Here is a 27,500-nt window from a genome sequence, read left to right on the forward strand (position 1 = left end):
GAAAGGGGGGGGGGGTCTTTTTGTGTTTTTTTTCCAATGGGACATTGCCCTTCCCTGCCAGTGACTTGTGGAAAGACTCCCTTCTCTTTTACAATTATAAAGATGAGCTTTTACATAGCGCAATATCTACATTAGGTGCTCAAAGCGCTTTGCAAAGGATCCCTGACCAACAACAACACGTAACATAAAGAACGATACATGACGCCTGTTAGGGGATAATACAATTTATGTACGACAGTGACAACGCTGTTAACGGCCAAGTACTCATTTTACACCTGAGTCCGGTGAGAGAATGTGCGTAAAGAGTCGTGTTTGAAAAACTCTGGGGATACCCAGAATCTCTCCAGAAAAACCCTGATATAACAAGAGCTGGGGAGGAATTCTACAAGCGACAGCCACTTACAAACATTAGTTGCTCGTCTTGAATGTTCTATTTATCCAAAGAAAATTTAAAAAAACTGGAGAGGTAGAATTAATATTAAACAGATTCATTTTTGCGTCGGAAGGACTTCCTTAGTTTCACACGTCTGAAGATGAGATTTTTTAAATTACTCTAACTAGAGATACTATAATCTGATAAAACAATGTTTGTCATCACTTGTGATATGGAAACTGATGGGGAACATTGAGTAATAATGGCGTCGGCCAGAGTCGTAAACGACAACCGACTCAGCAAATTGTTTTTGAAATTATAAAAATGAAACTTTTAAATATTTATAGGACATTGCAACTAGATAATTGAAAGTCCATAATGGCTCACGGGAAAGATAGAAGGTAAAAAAGAGTAAAGGTAGACCAAGAAAAACATATTTGAATAGTTTGAATAGCTGGGTGACAAAGAAAGAGAAGAGTAATATTAGTTTTCTGAGGTTATCTGATCAGAGAGATGAATGGCGTACCATGATCACCAATGTCTGGCAGAGACTTGGTACTTGAAGAAGAAGAAGAAGAAGAAGAAGAAGAAGAAGAAGAAGAAGAAGAATGGCTAAAAAAACTAATAAGTATTAATATAAAAGTGCCGCGAAACTACGGAAGTCTTCCCTGTTTGCTGGCTGTATATCAAGTGGCGGACGGATATGCAATTTCGTCCAATGAATGTATTACTTATTCATTCATATTTCCAACTATCTTGATTGACAAACATTAACAAATAGATTGGATAAATTCAATAGATTACAAACCATGATAAAGCAACGTTCTTTCCGTTTCGTTCTCCTTATTTTCCTCTCTCTCTTTCTGTCCTTCCATGAGTGGTCAACACAAGAAATGAAATGACCACCAATCCAAACGTTTAATCTACACACTACACATTCATCACTAAACCCTTGAAAGATGAATTGGCAAAACTGAATACTTTGCCTGAACCATCTACATTAATTCAATTCAATTCAATTCAATTCAATCACTGTGTAAAATTATGAATATATCTTACAACGTCTTTCTATTCGTTGTAGGCCTATCTAATGTTAATTTACCGAACTAATATTAAACAAGATGGGTTAACATTGCAATCTGATCATAATATGGTAAACAACAATAATGGTGTCCAGAATTCCACTCAAATTAAAATTTGGTGTTGGTAATATTTGAAAATGGTGGTGGGGTGGGGCGGAGGTGGTGGGGTGGGGCGGAGGGGGGGGGGGGGGCGGGTCTTGTATCAGTTTTCAATGTGTGCTCCGGTAATTGGTCATATTGCAAATTGTGATCAGAATGATTGACATTATGAATAGTGTTCACGATGTTAAAAAAATATCCATCATCACAATATATGCTGTGCGCTTGACTAAGATACTCACAACATTGCCATCCGGAAGTATAACGGACCAACACACAAAACTGTGGGTAATCTTGAACTTTTAAAGTCTGGTTAATGCAGTTTAGTGAGAATTACTCATAAACGCGGATGACAAATAGCAATAACAAAGACATGAGTGACGTCAACTTCATACTGTCGAAAGTCTGATTGATACAATTTAGTCAGAACTACTCATAAAAATGATCGACTAAAAACAATAGCCAAGACCTGAGTGACGTCAATTTTGTTCCTTCTATTTGTCCTACGAGAAAAGTTATCTTAAAAATCAACACAATGTAAAACTTAACTAGATTAAGTCTTGGACAAAGTGTAGGGTCATCTTATAGGGGTACAGATAGCTCAGTTGGTAGAGCACTCACTCACTCACACGCCATGCAAAGGGACCAAGATCGATCCAGGGTACACAGGAGATTTTTATCTGACATCCCGTGTCCACCCAGCAGTGAATGGGTAGCTGGATCTTTTAGCTCTGGTGGAAAGTACTTTGCGATAAACTATAGAATCCGGGATAAACTCCTGCTCCACTGGACATAAAGGGCTCTGAAGGACTACACGGGTCATCTTATCTCAGCAATAACATTACTATGGCGTTAACTCTCTCCATACCAGCCATTTTCCGAATTGTCCCCAAAACTTCACACCCACCTAACACACAAACAGACATATGTTACTCAAACACAAAAGCACCAAGAACATTCTATTGATAATATTGTTTGCAAACATGAACTTTGTTACAGAATGTCAAGTTTTTATTGCTATAGCAAAAATAAATGAAATCTGGATAATAAAAGTGACGGTTGCATCGTAACAAATGTGACGATTTTCCAATAGGTGGTAAGAAGAGGGTGAAGCAGTTTTCTGGCCAAAAACGGCAATAAAGTTGTTGAACACACGTTAAAATCATATTAAGTCTTGATAGTCACTACATTATTCCACATGGAGAAAATTGAATTTTAGCCTGTTGGTCTTCATTTCCTGAACAAATTGGCGGAGAAGAATTGGTGGTGGCAAAGGGAGGGGGGGGGGGGGGGGGAGGGAGAGGGAAGGGGGACATAAAAGGGAGGGGGGTGGGGGGGGGGTCTTTGGGAGGATTTCCCCGAATTTCATAGAGGAGACATCATTAGATCAATACTGCCATACTCTGGAAAAACTCATATTTGATAATTTGGCCAGAAAATCGTCCTTCAAATATCGATCGATTTAAATGACCCTCATCTTGGCAAAAACTCTCAAAGCTGGGACCTCGCGAAGTCCCAGGTTTGAGACTTTTTGCCAAGATGAGGGTCATTTAAATCGATCGATATTTGAAGGACGAGTTTTCTGGCCAAATTTTTAAATATGAGTTTTTCCAGAGTTACGACAGAACACCCATTGAAGGAGAACCACTTCTTTTGGCTACTTTGGGGCGTTTAAATTCCAGTCTGCTACACCGGATAATTGCAACATCGGGAAATGGGTAAAATATAGAGTAAAAAAAAAAAAAACAACTTAAAACTCTATCTTGGTTTTAGTCTTTATTATCGATAAAATAATGCACAACGAATAGTAATAGTAGTAGTAGTTGTTGTTGTAGTAAGAGTAGTAGTAGTAGTAGTAGTAGTAGTAGTAGTAGTAGTAGTAGTAGTAGTAGTAGTAGTAGTAGTAGTAGTAGTAGTAGTTGTAGTAGTAGAAGTAGTAGCAGCAGTACTATTACTATTATTATTATTATCATCATCATCATCATCATCATCATCATCATCATCATCATCATCATCATCATCATCATCATCATCATCATCATCATCATTATTATTATTATTATTATTATTATTATTATTATTATTATTATTATTATTATTATTATTATTATTATTATTATTATTATATTATTATTATTATTATTATTATTATTATTATTATTATTATTATTATTATTATTATCATCATCATTATTATTATTATCCACATCATCATCATCATCATCATCATCATCATCATCATCATCATCATCATCATCATCATCATTAAACGAGTTTCCCCATTAACCGGAATGGGTTGTTCCAAACTCATTAGCACCGAATGTTTCCTCCGGGAATGAAACCGTCAACCCTATAGCTGTGAGTCATTATCGAATCATTGTGCTGCATCTCGCCGGATCAAGCACCCTCTCTGGGGCTTGAAGTAGTCCTTCACATCCATTAGGCCCCAAGGAGACGGAGTTGATCCCCTCGTTTCTATAGCGTGAAACGGGAAGGGAATGAATAGCAATCGCTACCTACCCTTTGGATAGGACGCTAGTCTATCGCAAGGTACTTTCCGCCATATACAACAGGCCCCAGCCACCCAATCACTGCCGAGTGGACAAGGGGAAAGGATGGGGGGGGGGGGGAGGAATTCACCCGGGATTAAGCTCGGTCCTTTTGCAAGTGAAGCAGGTGCTCTACCAACTGAGATATTTTCCAAAAAAATCAAAAAGAAAGAGAAGGAAAAAGACGGGCATGATTATATATTCATGTTTTATATCCCTACTTATAAATTGATTTAGAAAATGACAACATACATATGAACATTCATAAAGCGAATTTCCATTGATTTACCATGCTCAAGGCGCTTCATGATGTTTCATTTACTCCCTCAGCAGAATGCACGTAACCATACTTTTTTTTCCATTTCATAAAAGTACTAGAATCATTTTAGGCGTCCATTTTGTACAAAAACTCTTTCAACATTAGTACCCATTAACACCTGAGTCGGGCTTGTTAATTTGTGCGCTAAGTATCTTCCCCAAGGACACAAATTTGAGACAATAACTTTATACGATCACTGTCACCCATCCGGTAACTAAGTAAGCTTAACAAGGTTTTGAATTTATGAAATGTCGAGACACCGAGCAACAAAATTGCAATGTCGAAAGATCATAAAATAACATTCTATCAAAACTTCACCATTTGTATTCCCAATTTATCTATTTATCTATTTTACAAAAAAAAAAAAAACAACAAACAATTGAGCATTTATATAGTGCAATAACCACTAAACGTGCTCAAAGCGCTTTACAACCGGTCCCTGACCAACAGCAACATGCAGAAAACGTGATAGGACGCCTGTTAGGTGATATTACAATTTTTTTTCGACATAGACAACGCTGTTAACGGCCAGGTACTCATTTTACACCTGAGTACGGTGAGAGAATGTGACTTTTCCAAGGACTCAACTATGCGCCGATCGAGGCTCGAACCCAGGACCTTTCGATCCGAAAGCGAGTGTCATACCACTAGACCAAATAGCCGCTCATTGTTATATGTTATAGTGAATTACATAATCAGTCGCATAAATGTAATATAATATTATTCTCTCAAAGATCAATTAGATTCTACATACATAATATCTCTCCCCAACTCATCCAAAATCTGAATGGGATTCTGTCATCCCCCCCCCCCCCCCCCCCCCCCTGTGCTCTTCGTAATATGCATCAGTGTATGACATAACAAGTCGGAAGGTGAAAATTTTGGATTTGCATTTTTTTTTTCATTTTTTTGTTTTTTTTCATTTTCTGAAAGAATATTATACTCCCCTGAACATTTTAATCTTTATTTGAAGTAAATCGGCTGCTTTTTTCATGAAGTTATAGTCAGGTGTATTGGAAAAGTATCCAGCAACATTTCTCAAATTTCATACTTTTTTAACTTGACTAGCTGTAAAAAATACTTCGAAGTGAAATAAGTGAAATTAAGCTTTGATATTTCCAGAAGATGTACAAAAAACGGTTGATTTAATCATTTGTGACAAGAACTCATTTTTGATAAAAATTGACCTTCTTACTAAACTTGACAATGTCTCAGTTCAAACCTTTTCACTATCCGACTGATTATGTCATTCACTGTAACAATTTTTATTCTCATTTTATTTGCTTTATTTAGAAGAAGAGAAGATAATAATTACGTAAGATGATACGATTTCAGACCGATATATCGGGAACTACTGTATTATTGACACGAAACAAACATCTCGCCACCCTGGCATCATGATCTTGTAGTATTTATTGACAATGATAATATTATAATAATGACAGATGCCGGTCAAACATGTGACCCACCCTCTCAACACGGTATTATGCCAGGAGGAATCAGACTCGGTAAAGTAAATCTAAAATTAAAATGACATGAAATACGAACTTTTATTTGTTTGTTTTGCTGGGGTTTGTGTGTGTGTGGGTGGGGGGGGGGGGGGGGGGGGAGAGGGGTTGTTTGTTTGTTTTTTTGTTGTTTTTTTTTTGGGGGGGGGGGGGTTGTTTTTTTTGGTTTTGTTTTTTTGTTGTTTTCTTTTTGTAATGTAAGGAATTTTATTTATTCTCCACCATAGCGAATATAATATAACGAATAGAAAATTGAATTGAAGCTTAAATTTAATCAACAAAGACAGTTAATGTGGACGTTTCGGGTCTCCCTTTCATCAACAAAACACGATGAAAAAAATACGAATGACGAATGAGAGATTAGATCTGTTTTGATTGTTTTGTTTTTAAGAGTTTTAAGGTGTTTGCGACACATTAAAGTCATCAGCGCCAGTAAAAAGCAAACAATTCAATTGTCAAAATAATTATAGACTCACAGTTAAAGCACCCAAGAAAAAGTATGACAAAGGGGAATTGTACAAATTGGTAACAGGCGTAGATTCCAAGAGCACACTGTCATTGCACTTAGTTTGAAATCACCTAAAAGTCTTATCCAGACACAAGCACATGTCCCAAATAAGAGGAATACACTCAAATGTTTACAGAATATATCAAAAATAGAAAACATAACTAACAAAACACAACAGAGAGATGATTTACGAGGGAAAAAATATCACCTCCCAAAATTATTAACTATACATTTAACTGTTCCCCTTCAGCTAAGGACTCCGACAAAGGCCAGGGAACAAACAAGAAATCCCATTCCAAGACATAGACAGAAAGCAACTTGGAAAACAGATATAAGGGGATCATCATCATCAAGTGCCAGGCCTGTTGCAGACATCGGCGATCATGTGCGGCTATGTGGTCGTGTGGAATGACACTCGCTTTCGGATCGGAAGGTCCTGGCTTCGAGCCTCGCGCTCGGCGCATAGTTGAGTCCTGGAAAAGGCTCTTTACTCACTTTCTCTCACCGTCCTCAGGTGTAAAATGAGTACTTGGCCGTTAACAGCGTTGTCTTTGTCCGAAAAATTGTAATATCGCCTAACAGGCGGCATGTCCCGTCCTACATGTTAAATGTTGCTGTTGACCAGGGACCCTTTGTAAAGCGCTTTGAGCACATTTAGTGGATATTGCGCTATATAAAGCTCAATTTAAAAATTAAAGCTCAATCATGTTCCTCCAACCATAATATCTGTCCTCAGATCCTCTCAATAGTTCGATTCCTGTTCCTCCTCCACCAATCCATGGAAGACACAGAAAGTTCCTGCCTGCCAACTATGCATGGGATGTCAGGAACCCCATCCAGATATTTACAACGTAATAGATTAAAAGCAGAAGCAGGAGCAAACGTTTTGTTTTATGTTTAATGTTCTTTTCCTTTTTTTTTTTGGGGCTCTCTTACAAAATATGCTTGTTTTTTTTTTCAGATCTGCTGCCCTTTTGTGTTAAGACGGCAGAATTAGAGTGTATTTATATAAATTAAATATTTCCCAATTCACTCGAGATTTTCTCTCAAGTTTCATGGAGGATTATTTCGACCTTTCTTAAACAGATATGGGAGCAATTTATTTTTGGCTCTCTTGCAAAATCTGTTGTAATTTTTTTTTTTTTTTTTTTTTGGGGGGGGGGGGGGGGGTCAGGTATGCTGCCCTTTGTCTTAAGGCAACAGAATTAGAGTCCATTTATAAATATTGAACCGTTCCCAATTCATTATCCAATTTCTATCAGGTTTCACAGGGGATTATTTCGACCTTTCGTAAACAGATATACGAGCAATTTTTTTAAAAATTTGGCTCTTTGGCAAATCTCTTTGGTTTTTTTTTTTCAGATTTGCTTACCTTCGTCTTTGTCTTCACTCACTCAACCCTAACACCGACTATATCCGTAGTTTACCCCGGGCTACTTTTACCCCCATGCCTATTTATTGCATTTTTCTGAGACAAACTATAGGCGTAGTATCAAAGCTAATGTTTTTAGTTTTTACATGTTAATGGAAGTAGAATAAAACTATCTGTGTACTATATGCTCATTTATTTTTAAATACATTTTCCCATTTTGAAAAGTGTCAAAAATCTCTAGGATTGAATAATTAAAAAAATTCCTAAGAGGAAAGTTGTTTCATTCGGTATTGATCAAATCTGGGCTAGTGATTTGATAGAAATGGGTTTCCATCTGATACATATTCTCCTTCAAATCCAAATAATATTTTGATGAGTAAATCTTACTTTTGTATGTGGTAATAATCTGAGTTTCATTTTATTTTCCTCATAAATCGGGTAGAAAGTAACATTTTCTAATTTCTCTGATTTTCTTAAATATGTAAAAACCTCGATATTTGACATACTTAAAGGATAACATCCGGGTGAGTTAAGACGGCAGAATTAGAGTCCATTTATAAATGAAATATTTCCCGTTCACCAGCGATTTTCACTCAAGTTTCACCGGGAATTATTTATGTCGACCTTCCTTGTCCGAGAGAACATCCGAGACTAGGCGGACACCCCCCCCCCCCCCCGTGTCGATTGACTCCAAATCAAATTACACGTCAAAGTCTGTTGATACTGACCACACCCGAGAGGGGTTTTAGTTTACAACGCATCTCCCCGAAGTGGTACTATCATGTAAATGCTGCTGCTCGAAGTTTTAAGAAATAGATAACAATGTGAAATTGAATGCAAGCTTCGATCTAATAAAACGAAAATAGATAATGTGAACGTTTCAGGTTTTCCCTTTATCCAGAAAACAGGATGAATTAAAGAAACACGACAGAAAAATGTGATAATGTGATAATGGCGTTGTTAAGGTGAATAAACAAAAACTTTTAAGGAAATGGTCCTTTGTAAGTGTTACTAAGACATTGAGACTCTCATCAGATGACGACATACATGCATTCAAAGAAAAACTCACTCAAAAACACTAAAACACCAATGTGAAAACATCTTCAAATATTCATTTGAGCCCCGTACTATCAAAGACTGAAACGCTCTTCCCGAATCACGTGTGAGCGCAACAGATTTAGAAACATTTAAACGAAGATTATCAAAATTCTTCAGCCTAAACAACAACAATGGCTGTCACATTCAACAACTCTCTCCGCCCTCGAATACAAATATCTACTCAGAATTGAGTCGACTTTGAGTAACTTGTTTGTTTTGTTTTGTTTGGTTGTTTTTTTTGTTTTTTTTTTGTTTGTTTGTTTTTTTGTTTTTTTAAAGGGTTTTACGGCGCTTGCGACATATTTAGGTCGTATCAGCGCCAGTAAAAAGAAAGAAAATTGGATAGTAAAAAGTTGTAGAATTACAATTAAAGTCCGAGAAAAAGGAAGACAGACGGGATGAGTTCAAAAAAGTTTCACCCAGACATACGCACAGGTCCCCACTAAGAGGAACACACTCAAATGTTTACAAATCATATATAAAACAAAAATAATACAATGCATAACAGAAAGATGATTTACACCAAAAACATTCGACGGTTTCCCTCCCAGCCGGGTGTCCGATCAGGGCCAGGACAAAACCAAGTAATCTCATTCCAAGACAAAGACAGAAAGCAAGTTGGAAAACAGATATAGGGGGATAGAATACACAGCAAATACATCCCTGCCCACTACGGGAGGTCAGAAACCCCAGCCAGGACTTCGAGCAACATTCAGATTCAGATTCAGTTACAATGGGCGTCGGATTGAATGGAATCCCGAACTGTAAATGAACAAATGGAATGAGATGGAATGCGTGGGATTTTTTTTTTTTTGTTTGCCTTAATTTTTTTTTTTGAGTTTTTGCAATAATAAAAGAGTATTTATATATTCCACCAGGGGGTCCCGATAGCTCAGTTGGTAAAGCACTCGCTTCACACGCAAAGGAACCAAGATCGATCCTGGGTGCAGTCGAGATTTTTTTTTTCTGACCCCCCCCCTTCCCCTTGTCCACCTAGCAATTAATGGATAGGCGAGTCAGTTAGATTTGGCGGAAAGTACTTTGGGATAGACTAACGTCCTGTCAAAATGATAGCAAGCAATTGCTGTTGTCCGCTCACGTTATAGTAACCGGGATAAACTCCGGCTCCATGGGCCAGATGTCTCTGAAGGACTTATTCCATCATAACGCATAGAAATGAACCCTCAGGTGTCATATCCATCATCCATAGTGGCTTGTGTTCTTGAGTACGTTGCCGGTCAGTTATCTCCACGAATTGCGATCCTTTGCGTGGCGCATGAAATCTGTGTTTCTTTTTAAGTCACATTTGGCCATTCTTAGGTTATTTAAATAAGTCATTCTTTGTGTTCCTCTAGCTCTCTTTCCTTCGATCATCCCAGATGTTACCAACTTTTCTATTCCGTCTCTTCTCCACACATATTGTGTGTTGTCAAAGATTTATTTTCCAGCATCTAGCTCATCCAGACATTGCACCATTTTCACACGGAGGGTCACAAATGTTTCATTGATAAAATGAATGTCTTTTAAGCGGCTATGAAGTCTTGTGGTATGACACCCACTTTCAGATCGGAAGAACCTGGGTTCGAGCCTCGCTCGGCGCATAGTTGAGTCCTTGGAAAAGGCTCTATACTCACATTTTCTCACCGTACTCACGTGTAAAATGAGTACCTGGTCGTTAACAGCGTTGTCTCTGTCGAAAAAGCTTTGTAATATCGCCTAACTGGCGTCATGTCTCGTTCTACATGTTACATGTTGCTGATGGTCAGGGACCCTTTGTAAAGCGCTTTGATCAAGTTCAGTGGATATTGCGCTATATACAAGCTCAAGAGAAAATAAAATGCGTGCAGCAGTATTGGGTACTCATTCCTTACAAATTAATACCCCTTAGTGGATGAGGTCAATATCCACGGGTCTAACGTGTAATCTGATTTCGTGTCAATCGACACGGGGTTATCTACTTAGTCGGTGGTCTCAGGGACAACGGAACGTTGAAATAATCCCCGATGGATGGAACATGAGAAAAGATCTCTCAGGATAATAAGGGAAGTCGGGGCCTTTACTTCATTTATAAATAGCCTCTAATTCTCAACGACGTACGAAATCAATGCGTAAACCTGTAACTCTTTGTGGTCTTGTGGTATGGCCATCGCAATATAGAGAGCATTGGGTATGACACCCGCTTTCAGATCGGAAGGTCCTGGGTTTGAGCCTCGCTCAGCGCATAGTTGAGTCCTTGTAATAGGGCTATTTACTCACAATGGGGAGGAGACTGTCGAAAAGTGCTAGGTCACATTGAAATAGAAATTGAATTAACTCTTTCAGCGCCATTCAGCGCCAGAATCTGTTCTACTGGCCAATGGCCGCTCAGTGCGGCCGGTCTTGAAAGGCAAAAATAATAATGTAATCCAATCCAACTTTCTACAAAAGTATTATCGATTGAACCAATGGTGGGTATTTTAATTGAGAATTTTCCCCAATTTGAATGTCGCTTTGTCTTAGCTTGTCATTCTGGTGCTGCCTCAAACAGGTGTCAACCATTTTGTGACGGAAATGCAAGTATAACTTCAGCTCTCAAAGAGTTAAGATTCTCAAGTTATCTGTTAGAAGCCCTACTGGACTCCCTAACAAGACAGACGGAAAGAACAACGACTAACTCTCATGTTCAAAATTACAAACAAAATGACGGCCATCTTACCAGAACAACTAGACATACAACGAAATTCACTCAAAATCACGATTGAGCTATATAAAAACTCAATAAAAATAAATATATGCCTGCAGCAGTATTGGGTACTCATTCTACAAACTCAAAACATCTTCAAATATTCATTTGCACCCCGGATGGCAAAAAGCAATAAGAAAGACCCGAGTGACGTCAACTTCATTCAATCTATAGCCGAAATTATCAGACTTGGGTTACAATCAAAATAACGGCCATCTCACCAGAGCAATTAAATTCACACATTCAAAGAAAAACCTACTCAAAAGCACTAAAGCACCAATCTACAAAGTCAAAACATCTTCAAATATTCATTTGCACCGCGCACTATCAAAGACTGGAACGCTCTTCGCGAATCATGTCTTGTGAACACAACAGATTTAGAACCATGCAAACGAAGATTACCAAAATTCTTCAGCCTAAACAACAACAATGACTGTCACATTCATCAACTCTCTCCGCCCTCTAATACAAATACTCAGAATTGAGTCGACTTCGAGTAATATTCAGATTCAGACTGGATACGTTTGAATCACCTGAGAAAATATTTGAAGTTTCATAACAGTCAGGGTATTGTTCTATGAGGCAAACAAGACGGGTGTTTTCTTCTTCTACTTCCTCCTGCATATCTGCAACCCACCAGGGGTGTTTTGTCATAGATTTTGGCGATTCTGTCTCTGAATTGTTTAACTCTCTCCTTACCAGCCATTTTCAGAATTTTCCCCAAAACATCACACCTACCCAACACAAAAACAAACATATCTTACTCAAACAGAAAAGCAAGAAGCACATTCTATACATAAGTGTGTTTGTCAATATGGGCTCTATTACAGAATGTCAAGTTTTTATATCTATAGCAAAAAGAAATGAAATCTAGATGAGAAAAGATACGGTTGCATCGTAACAAATGTGAAGATTTTCCAATAGGTGGTAAGGAGAGTGTTAAGGTTTTCAGAGCTAACTACATCCGCAGGCAGACCTTTCCAAATTCTAATCGTTGATGGAAAAAACGGCAGTTCATGACACTGCACTCTTGAGCTTGGAATTAGGAATCTCTGATCTTGTCCTCTGGTTTTTCCCCTTCTGTTGTTGCAGGTTCAAGGTCCTGAGGAACTTCGATCAACTTTTCTATTGAATGGTGGAGCGTGATTGTTTTAGCTTGATTTCTTCCTTCTTCCAAAGTTGGCTATCGAAGATTGGTAACCATGGTTTCAGCGCTGTGGGTTTTTTTTGGTAGTCAAAATCGCCGGAAAACGAAACGGGCAGTTCTTCTTTGCACCATCTAAGCCTTTTTTTCCTCTTTAAGTCACTAAATAAATGTAAAAAATGGCAGCTGTTTTCTGAATGATGAAAATGTTACCTAGCAAGTCTTTACAGCCACCTCCTCAAATAATGTCAGTCAATTTATGATGGCCGGAAAAGTCCGGGGGGGGGGGGGGGGTTGTTACTCGGCAAATGATAGCCGCGAGAGCATATGCATTCGTCATTTCCTCAATAAATGAAATTAGGGTAATAAAACCCCTAGGCAAAATGAATATTTTAGTAAGTAATAAAAAGATGGGGGGGGGGGGGGGGGGGGGGGGGGGTGAGGGCGGGAAGATGACGAGGAGGAGTGCGTGATTAGAATTTGACATAGAATTCTCGAATACCCGATAGGCAAACAAAACCGTCATAATTTCAAAAAACAAACTTGTTTTCATGTTTTGGACCAGAAAACTCGTCCTTCAAATATAGATCGATTAATATAACCCTTATCTAGCGCGGCTATGTGGTCTTGTGGTATGGCACTAGCTTTCGGGTCGGAAGGTCCCGGGTTCGAGCCTCGCTCAGCGCATAGTTAGTTGAGCCCTTAGAAAAGACTCTTTACTGACATTCTCTCACCGTAGTCAGTCAAAGTCCCAGGTTTGCCAAGATGAGGGTCATTTAAATCGATCGATATTTGAAAGAGGAGGCGTTTTCTGGCCAATTTTGTTTAAATATTGTTTTTTTTTTCAGAGCACGGCAGAATATGAGGGGGAACGAAGAAGAAGAAGAATGTAAACAGACGCTCTCTATAATCCAATTGTTAGGATGGAAGGCGGACAGTGGACGATAACAGTATGAAAACCACGTACGTTCGAGCCAATGGTGATGTGGTACGCAAACAGATAATAATGTAGGATGGTGTAAAACTGTGCCATTTTGTATTCTTAAATTCTCTTATAGACAATTTTATTATCGTCGCCTAACAGGCGTCCTGTTTCGTTCGACAGGCTGTGTTGCTGTTGGCCAGGGACCATTTGTAAAGCGCTGTTTTAAGCATCTTTAGTGAATATTACGCTATATAAAAGCTCAAGTTTGTCTGGGTTTGTTTGTTTGTTTGTTTGTTTGTTTTTTTTTTTTTTTGGGGGGGGGGGGGGGGGGATTGTTTTTTTTTTGTTTGTTTGTTTTGTTTTTGTTTTTTGTTTGTTTTTTTTTTTGGGGGGGGGGGGTGTTGTCTTTGTTGTTGTTGTCCGTTTCTCACCTTAGAAACCGGGATAAACTCCGGCTTCCTGGGCCCAATGGGTTCTGAAGGACTACTGTTTAATTTTATTTTTAGAGTACAACCGATGCTTGGCTATAAAACAGACGCTTCCTTTAATTCAATTGTTACGATGGCTGGACACTGACAAAGCGTGGAATTGAAGAATTGGATTAACGCAGTCACCGGCAAAACTGGCCAATTTCACTTATTTCTATGTGCGGCTATGTGGTCTAGTGGTATGTGTTTGTTTTTGTCATTAATGGATTGACGGCGCTTGCAACACATAAAGGTCACATCAGCGCCAGTAAAAAGGAAAATACTGGATAGTAATAAGTTCTATAATTAAAATTAAAGCACCCAAGAAAATGTGAGACAAAGGGGAATTTGTTCAAATAGGAAACAGATGTAGATTCCAAGAGCACACTTTCAAAGTACTTAGTTTGAGATCACCTAAAAGTTTCATCCAGACACGAGCACAGGTCCCCACTAAGAGGAACAAACTAAAATGTTTACAAATCATACATAATATTATATAAACAAAACATAATTCAGTGCATAACAGAGAGATGATTAACAAGGAAAAATATATCATCTCCCAAAACTTACATTTGACTGTTTTTCTCTCGGCCAGGGTATCCGGCCAGGGCCAGGACAAAACCAAGTAATCTCATTCCAAGACAAAGACAGAAAGCACGTTGGAAAATAGATATAAGGGATAGAAGATAGTAGTGCTTCTCTGCCCACTATGGGAGGTCAGGAACCCCAGTCTAGTGGTATGACACTCTCTTTCGAATCGGAAGGTTTTGGGTTCGAGTCTCGCTCGGTGAATAGTTGAGTCCTTGGAAAAAGCTCTTTACTCACATTCTCTCACCGTACTCAGTTGTAAAATGAGTATCTGGCCGTTGAAAGCTTTGTCTCTGTCGGAAAAAATATATTAATATCACCTTACAAGCGTCATCATGTATATTTCTGGATTGACATGCTACGTGTTGCTGTTGGCCAGGGACCATTTGTAATGCGCCTTGAGCACGTTTAGTGAATAATGCTCTATATAAAAGGTCATGTTCTTTGGGATTTTTTTTTTTTTGGGGGGGGGGGGGGGGGGGGTTCAGGCCAGAGAATACAAATTTAATGATAATGTTTTAGTTTATAGATAGCATGAAGATGACTCCACTCAGGTCTTTGTTATTGCTTTTTGCCATCCGAGTTTATGAGGAAAAACTATATTAACCAGACTATAAGCATTCATAATTACACACAGTTTTGTGTGTCGATCCGTTATACCTCCGGATGGCAATGCTGTGAACTTCTTAGCCAAGCGCAAACTATCTATAGCGCAACTACTCTGTCTTGTGTGAGAGTCATTCTGGCATACTATTATTGCTTTTTTTTTTTTTGACGTGGGTGGGGGGGGGGGGGGGGGGTAAAAATACGAAAAAAAGCATTCTCCAACCACCATTGAGTACAGAAGATACAAGATATATTTTGAATTTTATCTCATTTGTTTTCCACGTTAATGTGTGTATTGTTGTGCTGACGAAAGGTTTGTATCCCAAACGTCCATGGTCTGTTTTGTTCCCATCCGAAGCTTCTCCATTTTCATGTTTTCGTTAGTATTTTCACGATCACAGGCTTCAGACACCCCCCACCCCCCATTGCCATCCGGAGGTATAACGGGGGGGGGGGGGGGGGGGGGGGGGGGGGGGCAGTTGTGGTTTGGGGTATTTCGAGGTGGTCTTTGGGAGACATGAAGACACGGAGATACCGATAGAAAGGTGAAATTGAAAGAGGTTTGGGATGGGGGGAGAAGGGGCAAATAATGGACGTTTCGGGTGAAAGCCCTTCGTCAGAAAAGCAATAAACAGAGGAACTTTAATAACTAAATAAACAAATTGTAATGAGAAATTTAGCACGTGTACCCCTTGGTCGGATTGATGGAAATTGAAACAAAAGGGAGTGCGCTGTGTGTGTGTGTGTGTGTGCGTGTGTGTGTGTGTATGTGCGTGCGTGTGTGTGCGTGTGTGTGTGCGTGTGTGTGCGTGTGCGTGTGTGCGTATGTGTGTGTGTGTGTGTGCGTGTGTGTGTGTGTGTGTGTAGAGAGAGTCTCAAAAGTTTGACATAAATGATATTAACAAAACATATGTGAAACTAGAAAGATTTTGGATGGAAACAGCGCAAACAATGAACGTTTCGGGGGAGCAAGCCCTTCGTCAATAAAACAATAAACAAAAGAAACGTTGACAACAAACAATACAAAAATGTAGTGAGAATTGTAGCGCGTTTGCTCCTGGGCGGTTGGAATATGGAAGTAAAGGGTAGAGTGGCGTCAGTGTGTGAGGTAAAGTCTTTAGGGTTTGATAATGAATGAATGATAGGGGTTATGAATTATTAAATTGAACTTCATATAGCGCAATATCCACTAAATGTGCTCAACGCGCTTTACAAGGGGTCCCTGGTCAACAGCAACATTTATCATGTAGGACGGGACATGCCGCCTGTTAGGCGATATTACAATTTTTCGGATAAAGACAACGCCGTTAACGGCCAGGTACTCATTTTACACCTGAGTACGGTGAGAGAATGTGAGTAAAGAGCCTTTTCCAAGGACTCAACTATGCGCCGAGCGCGAGGCTCGAACCCAGGACCTTCAGATCCGAAAGCGAATGTCATACCACAAGACCACATAGGGGTGGATCAAAGAAGTCGCAAAAGGGACTCAAAATAGATACAGACCTTTTTGAGGGTTTTACGGCGCTTGCAACACATTAAGGTCATATCAGCCCCAGTAAAAAGGAAGAACATGGGATAGTAAAAAGTTATAGAATTACAATTAAAACACCCAAGAAAAGGTAAGACAAAGGGGAATTTATTTGCGTGTTTACTCTTGAGTATGGGTGACATTGTAGCATGGCGTCAGTGTGTGTGTGTGTGTGTGTGTATGTGTGTGTATGTGTATGTATGTGTATGTGTGTATGTGTGTATATGGGTGTGTGCATGTTTGTATGTGTGTATGTGTGTGTATGTGTGTATGTATGTGTGTGTATGTGTGTGTATGTGTGTGTATGTGTGTATATGGGTGTGTGTATGTGTGCATGTTTCTTTTTGAGGGTTTTACGGCGCTTGCAACACATCAAGGTCATATCAGCCCCAGTAAAAAGGAAGAAAATGGGATAGTAAAAAGTTATAGAATTACAATTAAAACACCCAAGTAAAGGTAAGAATTGGTTCAAATAGGAAACTGATGTAGATTCCAAGAGCAACTGAACAAGTGTGTATGAAAGGTACCAGACAAAGCAAGAAATAAAAAATATTAAAAAAAAAAAAACATCCCAATAAATCAGTCGACCTCGACTGGGGATTGAACCTCAGGCCTTCTGATTACCGGTCAGAATATAGAACGTAATCTGACCGGTAATCAGAAGGTCTGAGGTTCGATCCCCAGTTGAGGTCGACTGATTTTTTGGGATAGTTTTTTTTTCTTAAATTTTTCTTTCTTGCTTTGTCTGGCACCTTTCATACACACTTGTTGTTCAGTTCTTAATCTTACACCGGTGCCTGCTCCTCAATTTCTTGCAAGATATTGGGATACAATAAAGTATTATTATTATTATTATTATTATTATTATTATTATTATTATTATTATTATTATTATTATTATTATTATTATTATTATTATTATTATTATTGTTATTGTTATTGTTATTATTATTATTATTATTATTATTAGTATTAGTATTAGTATTAGTATTAGTATTAGTATTAGTATTATTATTATTATCATTATTATTATCATTATTATTATTATTATTATTATTATTATTATTATTATTATTATTATTATTATTATGTTTAAAACCACTATTTCTTCTTATTTTTCCGAGGGATGGATGGCGTCGCTTGCAGAGCGCCCCTCTCGGGCGAGGCTGTGTTGCCGTGACCATCGGGTCGTGGGTTCAAATCCTCATCGAACTAGATTATTCTGCCACTTTTCTACTCACTTCTTTTCTTGTTTGTGAGAATTGTTGGCGTGTTTACTCTTGAGTATGGGTGACATTGTAGCATGGCGTAAGTGTGTGTGTGTGTGTGTGTGTGTGTGTGTATGTGTATGTGTATGTGTATGTGTGTATGTGTGTATATGGGTGTGTGTATGTGTGTATATGGGTGTGTGTATGTGTGTATATGGGTGTGTGTATGTGTGCATGTGTGTGTATGTGTGTGTATGTGTGTGTATGTGTGTGTGCGTGTATGTGCGTATATGTGCGTTTATGTGCGTTTATGTGCGTTTATATGCGTGTGTATGCGCGTGTATGTGCGTGTGTATGTGCGTGTATGTGTGTATGTGTGTATGTGTGTGTATGTGTGTGTATGTGCGTGTATGTGCGTGTATGTGCGTGTATGTGCGTGTATGTGCGTGTATGTGCGTGTGTATCTGCGTGGGTATGTGCGTGTGTATGTGTGTGTATGTGCGTGTATGTGCGTGTATGTGTGTGTATGTGTGTGTGTGCATGTGTGTGTGTGTGTAGGTAGAGAGTCCCTAGGGTGTGATAGGAATGAATGATAAGGTTTGATCATAGAGATATTATAACATTGTGAGGGTTTTTGGTGTTGGTTTGAAGTAAGATAAACATCTTAAAAAGTGTGAATGAAACAGCGCCAGACAAAGCTAGAAAGAAAATGTGACCCCTCGTCTCAAAACGGTATTATGTCGGGTTGGGCCAGATGCCAAAAAGTCAAATTATAGTTAATCTGGTCAAAAATATGAAACGTTGGTATTTAGCTCAGTAAAATATGATATACCTGCTCCTCTATAAAGCATATACACTCAAATTAAGCATGATATTTCTGGCTACAAATTCCATTTTCAACGTCTTATCATCCCGACTTAATACCGTTTTGAGAAGAGGGTTGACAAATACACTTTAAAAAATAACATCCAAAAAAGCCACGTCTTCCTGGACTGGGAAATGAACCCTAGACCTTCTGATTACCGGTCAGACGTGCTACCATTACACCACAGAGGTTTCCCGATACTTTGAACGATTCTAATACCTATATATAGATAGTTTGAAGATGACGTCACTCGGGTTTTTGTTATTGTTTTTTGCCATCCGCGTTTATGAGTAATGCTCATTGAATTGTATTAACCCGACTATAAACATTCATGGATACACACAGTTTTGTGTGTTGGTCCGTTATACTTCCGGATGGCAATGTTATGAGATTCTTACCCAAGCGCATACTATCTATATTTTAGTGCCTAGTCCCTAAATTGTCCCTTTGATGGTTTGAAGTCATCTGAGACTAATAACGCAAAATAAACAATAAAAATTCCCTTTATTCATCCCCTCGGGAAAATTTGTCATTAGGGTCTATTCCCAGGGAAGACTGGAATAATCCAGGCGTCAGCCGCAGTGCAGCGCCGCAAAGTGAGATAAGGTGAAGTGACTTGTTCAATGCCATACAACGAGACGGATAGTCGAACTCGGTACCTTTGGGCACGAAGCAAAGACCGTACTGTTGAGCCACGCTGCCCCCCTGCCCCCCCCCCCCCAACACACACACACACACACACACACACACACACACTTACAAGACACACATAAAGGCATGCCAAGAGAAAGAGAAAGCAGTGGAGGAGGGGAGGAGTATAGAAAAGAAGAGAAAGGGACTGGAAAGAGAAAGAGGTAGAGGGGAAAGAGAGAGAGAGAGAGAGAGAGAGAGAGAGAGTGAGAGAGAGAGAGAGAGAGAGTGAGAGAGAGAGAGAGAGAGTTAAGCATGAGAGAAAATAAAATATGAAAATAAAAACAACATAGAGAGGGGAGAGGTAGGTAAAAGAATAGAGACGAGAGAGGGAGAGAGAAAGAGAGAAAGGGAGAGAGAGAGGGATGGAGAGAGAAAGAGAGAAAGGGAGAGAGAAAGAGAGAAAGGGAGAGAGAGAGAGGGGGGAGGAGAGAGAGAGAGCAAGAGATGGAGATAGAGAGAAAGAGAGAGATAGATAGAGAGAGGATAGAGAAGAGAGAAGGAGAGAGGATAGAAGGAGAGAGAGCGAGAGAGATAGAAAGAGAGAGAGAGATAGAAAGAGAGAGAGAGAGAGAGAGGAGAGAGAGAAAGATAGATAGAGAGAGAGAGAGAAAGAGAAAGAGGAAAACAGCTAGAGAGAAAGTGTGAGACTTACTCCTTACAGAAGAGTATGACCACCCTAGCGTCAGTGTGTTGAAGGTATTTGAGGTCAGCGAGTGTCCGGGCTGTGTCCGAGGTGTTGGTCATCTCCACAGTGGCCAGCAAGTCCAATCTGGGGGGGGGGGGACACAAACACACCAGGAGTTACTACAAAGGAACTCATGAATAACACATTACATAATAAATAGGTCAGCTTTGGCTCTTCCCTGAGAAAAAGCCCTAAATTGAGTTTTTATAGATTGTATACCCTTAGCGAAGAAGCTCATAACGTTGCCATCCGGAAGTATAACGGACCAACACACAAAACTGTGTGTATCCATGAACGTTTATAGTCAGGTTAATACAGTTCAGTGAGCATTACTCATAAACGCGGATGGCAAAAAACAATAACAAAGACCTGAGTGACGTCATATTCGAACTATCTATAGAAGAGACGATTTTGACGACACTCATCTCTTTGTTATTGTTTTTAGACAGCCATTTTTATGATTAGTTCTAAGCAAAATTCATTCTATCAATCAGCCTATAAACGTTCAAGGTTAAACATAGTTTTGTGTGTTGGTACGTTGTATCTGGCTGGGGGATGTTTTGAGTTTTTTGACCGAATGCATAACACCAATATGGAACTATGTGTACAAAACATAATACAGTGCATAACAGACAGACGATTTACAAGGAAAAAAATATCATCTCCCAAAACTAATTATACATTTGACTGTTTCGCTCTCAGCCAGAGTATCCGACCAGGGCCAGGACAAAACCAAGTAATCTCATTCCAAGACAAAGACAGAAAGCATGTTGGAAAACAGATATAAGGAGATAGAAGACGCAGTATGTACCTCCCTGCCCACTATGGTAGGTCAGGAACCCTATCCAGTGCTTGGCCTTTTAGACGTGGCGGAAGATACGTTGTGCTTGACTAGCGTCCTATCCAAAGAGTAGCAAACAATTGCCATTGCCTATTTTACGCTAGAGAAACCGGGATCAACTCCGGCTCTATTTATTTCTTTTTACACGAGATAAGAACCCTGTATATGTCATAAAATCTCACAATTAAATTTATGGATTAATGAACAAACAGAAAATGATTACAACAGCTTTGAAAAAAAAACCCCACCAAACACGGACGTTTCGGGTTCAAAACCCTTTCAGCCAATAACAAAAACTTAAATATGATGCAATATCCACTAAAAGTGCTCAAAGCGCTTTACAAGGGGTCACTTAACATGTAGGACGAGACATGATGCCTGTTGGCATTTTACATTTTTTTTCCGACAGAGACAAGGCTATTAAGGGTCGTGTACACATTTTACACCTGAGTACGGTGAGAGAATGTGAGTGAAGAAAGCTTTTTCCAAGGACTCAACTAACTATGCACCGAGCGAGGCTGGAACCCATGACCTTCCGATCGACAGCGAATGTCATACCACTAGACCACATAGCTACACAATATATACCAAATACATCACTTAAAACCCAGACAGATGGCAGACCAATATTTGTCAAACTACTAACGAAAGAGTGAAAATGGAGAGGCTTCGTATGGGAACAAAACAGACGTTTCGGGTACAAACCCTTCGTCAGCACATCAGTACACCACGTTTATTTGTGTACTGTTGTGCTGACGAAGGGTTTGTACCCGAAACGTCCATTGTCTGTTTTGTTCCCATACGAAGCCTCTCCATTTTCACTCTTTCGTTAGTATTTTCACGATCACCGGCTTCAGGCGGCCCTACCGTTTTCAACAATATTTGTCCCAACTTAACCGTCTACTCTCATCATTGTACTCTGATGTGCGGCTGTTGGTCACGTGGGACCATGGTATGACATCAGGTTGCCAATTTGGAAGATTTTCTGCCAAATGTCCATTTTTAAAAAATTTTTTTTTTTCGGGGGGGGGGGGGGGGGGGGGGGCAGAATTTGATGTCGTCTGGCAGAAAAAGAAACGGTTTGGCAGTTTGGCAGATTTTATTTTCCGAGGCCTAGGGATGAATTTATAGGTCTACTCCACGTTTTCCATGGCAATTTTTATGTATTGGTGATTTTTTTATATTTGGGAAATAAAAAAAAAATTATGACATCGGCCTTGCGAATTTTTGTTGAACAAAACTGATGAGTTTTCACAAGGAGGTACTATAAATAGTACCGTTTCGCAGATTTTTGTGGTATTTGGCAGATTTTTAAAATTCAGTTGGCAGAATGCCTGAAAATAATCTGGGAACCCTGTATGACATTCGCCTCTGGATCGGAGGGTCCTAGTTTCGAGTCCCGCTCTGAAGAAATATGATAGGGGGAAAGAAGACAAAGCAAGTGATCTCTCTGCTCATAATTACTACCACCACTAACAATACCTTTGACTGTTTCCCTCCCAGCTACTGAGTCCAGCAAGGACCAGGACAAAATCAAGTAGTGTCATCCCAAGACAAAGAGGGAAAGCAAAATGGGAAATATGATAGGGGGGATAGAAGATACGGCAAGTGACCTCTCTGCCCATTGTCACTACCATCACTACTACCATTATCAATACTACCACCACCACCACCACTACTACCACTACCACCACGACTACCACTACTACCACTACTACCACTACTACCACTACCAACACTACTACCACTACCACGACTACTACCACTACCACCAGTACCACCAATACTAACAGTTCAACAACTACCAACAATATCAATACTATCATCACTACTATCACTACCACCACTACTAACAGCATCACCACTGCCAACACTATCAACTACAAACTCTACCACCACTACAACCACTACCACCACTATCACCACGGCCAACACTATCACCCCTCTAACCACTACTACGACTACCACAACTACGACCACAATCACTAATTTATACTTATGTTGTTCAAAAAAAAATCCAAAAGACCAAACATTCTTAAAAAAAACAAAAAAACACGAAATGTTCAAGTTGAAGAGTAAAAACTAAAAAGAAGAAAACAGACAGGATTAAAACGAGCGGCTAGAACCAATCGCCAATCCCCAACCCTTTTAAAGACAGTCCAAGTGGTTTGATGGTAAATCTTGATTGTCTCCCTTGTTTTATGGCGATCGTCGGAATTTCTATGGCTTCCCACAAGACGGCGAATTCAATCCAATCCATCAGACATACGTTAAGAGCCCAGTTTTTTTGGGGTTTTTTTTCGCGGGGGGGGGGGGGGGGGTTTATTTTGTTGTTTTTTTTAAAAAATTTGTTGTTTATTTGTTTTTTTTTTTTTTTTGGGGGGGGGGGGGGTGGAGGGTGGGGGAGTTGAGGTGAGGGGTTGGGTCTTTTTTTTGGGGGGGGGGTGGAGGGGGGGGGAGTTGAGGTGAGGGGTTGGGTCTTTTTTTTTTGGGGGGGGGGGGAGGGGGGGGGAGGGGGGGGGAGGGGGGGGTAGTTGAGGTGAGGGGTTGGGTCTTTTTTTTTGGGGGGGGAGTGGGGGGGGGGGTAGTTGAGGTGAGGGGTTGGGTCTTTTTTTTTTGGGGGGGGGGGATAAAAAAATAGAAGGAAAAGCAAAATAAAACGTAAAAGAGAGAGTGATGTGGAAATAGAAGTTAAAATGATAGGGAGATTCTTTATTATTGGTAGAGCTCTTCGCTTCGCACGCAAAGGGACCCAGTTCGATCCCTGATGAAGTCGAGATTTTTATTTTTTTTCATGACCGCCCTCCTGTCCAACCAGCGGTGACTGGGCAGCTGGTTCTGTTAGATCCGGCGAAAAGTACTTTGCAATAAGCTAGCTTCCTATCCACAAGGTAGTAAATGTTATATGAACAGGGATAAACTCCGGCACCACGGGCCTACTGGCCTCAAAGGGCTACAGCATCCCGCCATCCACTCGACCTTAGCATCGCCTTTTCTGGATACAGAACATCGCAATATATAAGCCTCACAAGCTTCACCCAACAGCAACACTTAGCATGCGAGGCGGCTAAGTGGTCTTGTGGTATGACACTGGCTTTCGGATCGGAAGGTTCTAGGTTCGAGCCTTGCTCGGCGCATAGTTGAGTCCTCTTTACTCACCTTCTTTCACTGAACTAATGTGTAAAATTAGTACCTGGCCGTTAACAGCGTTGTCTCTGTCGAAAAAAATATTTTGTAATATCGCCTAACGGACTCGAACCCTGGACTCTCAAGTGGAAGGCGTGTGTCGTGCCACAAGTCAACGTAGCTGTGCAACAATAAAAGATTGACTATAGGCGTTGTTTTATAACTGTTCGGCTATGTAGTGGGATGACACTCGCTTTTGGATCGGAAGGTCCTGGGTTCGAGTCCGGCTCTGAGTGGCACTTAATCTAGTCCTTGGAAAAGCAGGCTCTTTACCCATATTATTTCACCGGACACAGGTGTAAAATGAGTACCTGGCAGGTAACAGCGTTGTCTTTGTCTGAAAAAAATGTAATATCGTCTAACAGGCGTCATGTCTCATCTTACATGTTACGTGTTGCTGTTGGCTAGGGACCCTTTGTAAAGCGCTTTGAGCACATTTAGTGGATATTGCGCTATATAAATGCTGAAGATGTTTTTTTTTTCTTTTAAGAGGGCGAGAGATAAGGGACAGTGTGGTTCAGCGTTATGGTCATTGCTTCGTACCCGAAAGGTACCGAGTTCGATCACCTCGCCCTAGCTCAATTTGCGGCGCTGCACTGCGGCTGGCGCATGGGTTATTCCAGTCTTCCGTTGGAAAAGATCCGAGAGAAAAATTTCCCCTATGGGATGAATAAAGGGAATTTTATTTTTATTTATTTGTTTGGTGAGAACTAAGACAATAGAAAAAACCCCAGACAAAAACTGGTTTCTATAAAATAGTTAATGGTATAGAATTATAAAATAGAAAGACTGGTAAAGCGCTTTGAGCACGTTCAGTGGGTATTGCGCTATATAAATACTCAAGATATTGTTTTAAAAGAGAGTGGGAGATTTGGTGAGAATTAGGACGCGAACAGACAAAAAGAAAGACAGACGAAAAATTGGTTTCCATAAAAGTGTAAATGGTATAGGGAATGAGATTAGCGGAAGAGTAGCGTCCCTTGATTGGACGTCACCGGCGGAAAAGTTATTAGAGAGAGAACGTCATGCTGGTTGTGCGCATGCGTCTCTCGTCCTCGCGGGCGAGGACGAGAGACGCATGCGCACAACCAACATGACGTTCTCTCTCTAATAACTTTTCCGCCGGTGACGTCACAGACTATGGGTGACGTCCAATCAAGGGACGCTACTCTTCCGCTAATCTCATTCCCTTTAGAATTATATAATAGAAAGACTGGTGTACATTAGATTGGTTGAGAGCTGTCTTTAAAAGGGTTTCTGGCATGAATACCAAAAAGAAATTGTAATAATTGGATTCAATAGTCTGATGTCACGTCGCCCAGCAACAGCGGGCAGCGTGGTTCTAAACAAAGAAAATTGTTTTTTCATATGTCATGTGATCAGAATGTATGAAATTCAAAACATGATCATATTCATAATGTGTTATTTTCCTCTGGATACACTATTATGATCGTCGGAGAAATATTTCATAAGGGCGTCCGCCATTTTCACGATAGTTTAGAGCCTGTTACTAAGTTACTTATCGTCATTACGAGGGACGTGACGTCATGATTGTTGAAGCCAATTTCATATCGTCTAACAGGTGTCATGTCTCGTTCTACACGTTTCATGATGATATTAGTCAGGGACTCCTTGTAAAGTGCTTTAAGCATATTAAGTGGATATTGCGCTATATAAAAACTCACGTTGTTTTTTGGTTTGTCTTTTTTATTGGGGGGGGGGGGGGGGGGGGTCTTATTTTTTTTGACAATGTGTGTCTGTGTCTGTATGTGCAAGAGTGAAAGATCAGATTAAATGTTTTTGTGAGCCACCGGAAGTCGATTGTCACCATAAAACAAGGGGAGACGATTAGGATTGTCAATCAGCTTTTACTGTTGTCATTATAACGACAAGATGGACGGTTGATCTTCGCTTTACGATGAAGTGTTGATTTTTTTTCTTTTTTTTTTTACTTTCCCTTTTTTCACTACTTTTTACATTCTATGATTTTCATATATGTGACCCCTCGTCTCAAAACGGTATTAAGTCGGGATGATAAGACGCTGAAAATGGAATTTGTACCCAGAAATATCATGCTTAAGTTGAGTTTATGTCACGTCCGCCCAGTAACCAGCAGCTTGGTTCTAAACAAAGAAAATCGGTACTTTTTAATCTTCATGCTCGCTAGAACTTTTTCACTTGTCATGTGATCAGAATGTATAAGAGTCAAAACATGATATCAGATTTATAATGTTTTTCTCCTCTGGATACACTTTTATGCTCGTATTTCATAAGGGCGTCCGCCATTACTCGATGGTTAAGAACCAGTTACTAAGTTACAATGCGTCATTACGAGGGAAGTGACATCACGACTGTTAAACCCCATTATCACATATAAAGCTTGTCGTAGACAAATTTGGTTGATTGCCCGGTTTTTGTGTGCTTGTGTGTGTGTGTGTGTGTGTGTGTGCGCGCGCGTGCGTGTGTGTGTCTATGAGAGAAAGAACGCATTATGTGTTTCTGCCAGTAATGTATGTGAGTGTATGTGTGTATGTGTGTGTGTGCGTGTATGTGCGTGTGTGTGTGTGCATACGTATGAAAGAAAGATCAGATTAAGTGTTTTTGTGAGTGTTGTGCGAGATGTGAGCGACCGGAAGTCGATTGTCACCATAAAACAAGGGGAGACAATCACGATTCCCCCTCCAATCAGATTTTACTACTGTCTTTATAGCGACAAGATGGACGACTCAACTTCGTGTTCCGACTTCGGAGGTTTGTGTTGGGTTTTGTTTTTTCTTTTACATTTTCACCACATCATTTGCAGTAATTCACGTCATACGAATAATAAATAGTCAACACGTTACATAAGACAGAAATAACATCCCCCCTAACCACCCCCAATCCCCACCCCAAAAAAACCCAACCCCCCCCCCAAACTTGGTGCATTATTGCTACCAAAAATGAAGCTACGTTTATCTCTTTAATTTCAAAGGTTTCTCTCAAGTCCCAATAGTTTGGGCGGAAGTAAGTTTGGTTTTTTGTTTCTTTTTGTTTGTTTTTTTGTTCATTTTGTCTTTTGTTGTTTTGTTGGGTTTTTTTAGTTCTTTTTTTTCTTTTCCTTTTTTCTTGTTGGATTTTTTCACTTCTTTGAATTT

At 39.8% G+C, this 27,500-nt stretch overlaps 1 protein-coding gene across 3 annotated transcripts in view; it reads right to left on the reverse strand.

Annotated features, from left to right (window-relative positions):
* The window catches only part of LOC144972337 (uncharacterized), a 229,826-nt gene that overhangs the window by 90,425 nt on the left and 111,901 nt on the right, over nucleotides 1-27,500 (reverse strand). For all 3 annotated transcript variants that reach the window (XM_078913433.1, XM_078913434.1, XM_078913435.1), the window contains exon 6: nucleotides 20,307-20,423. In XM_078913433.1, coding sequence (XP_078769559.1) covers nucleotides 20,307-20,423 — 117 coding nt within the window. The remainder of the gene's footprint in view (nucleotides 1-20,306; nucleotides 20,424-27,500) is intronic.

This window comes from Berghia stephanieae, chromosome 5, assembly GCF_034508935.2.
Source record: "Berghia stephanieae isolate SIO BIC M18660-M18661 chromosome 5, UCSD_Bste_1.3, whole genome shotgun sequence".
NCBI classification, from domain to species: Eukaryota; Metazoa; Mollusca; class Gastropoda; order Nudibranchia; family Aeolidiidae; genus Berghia; species Berghia stephanieae.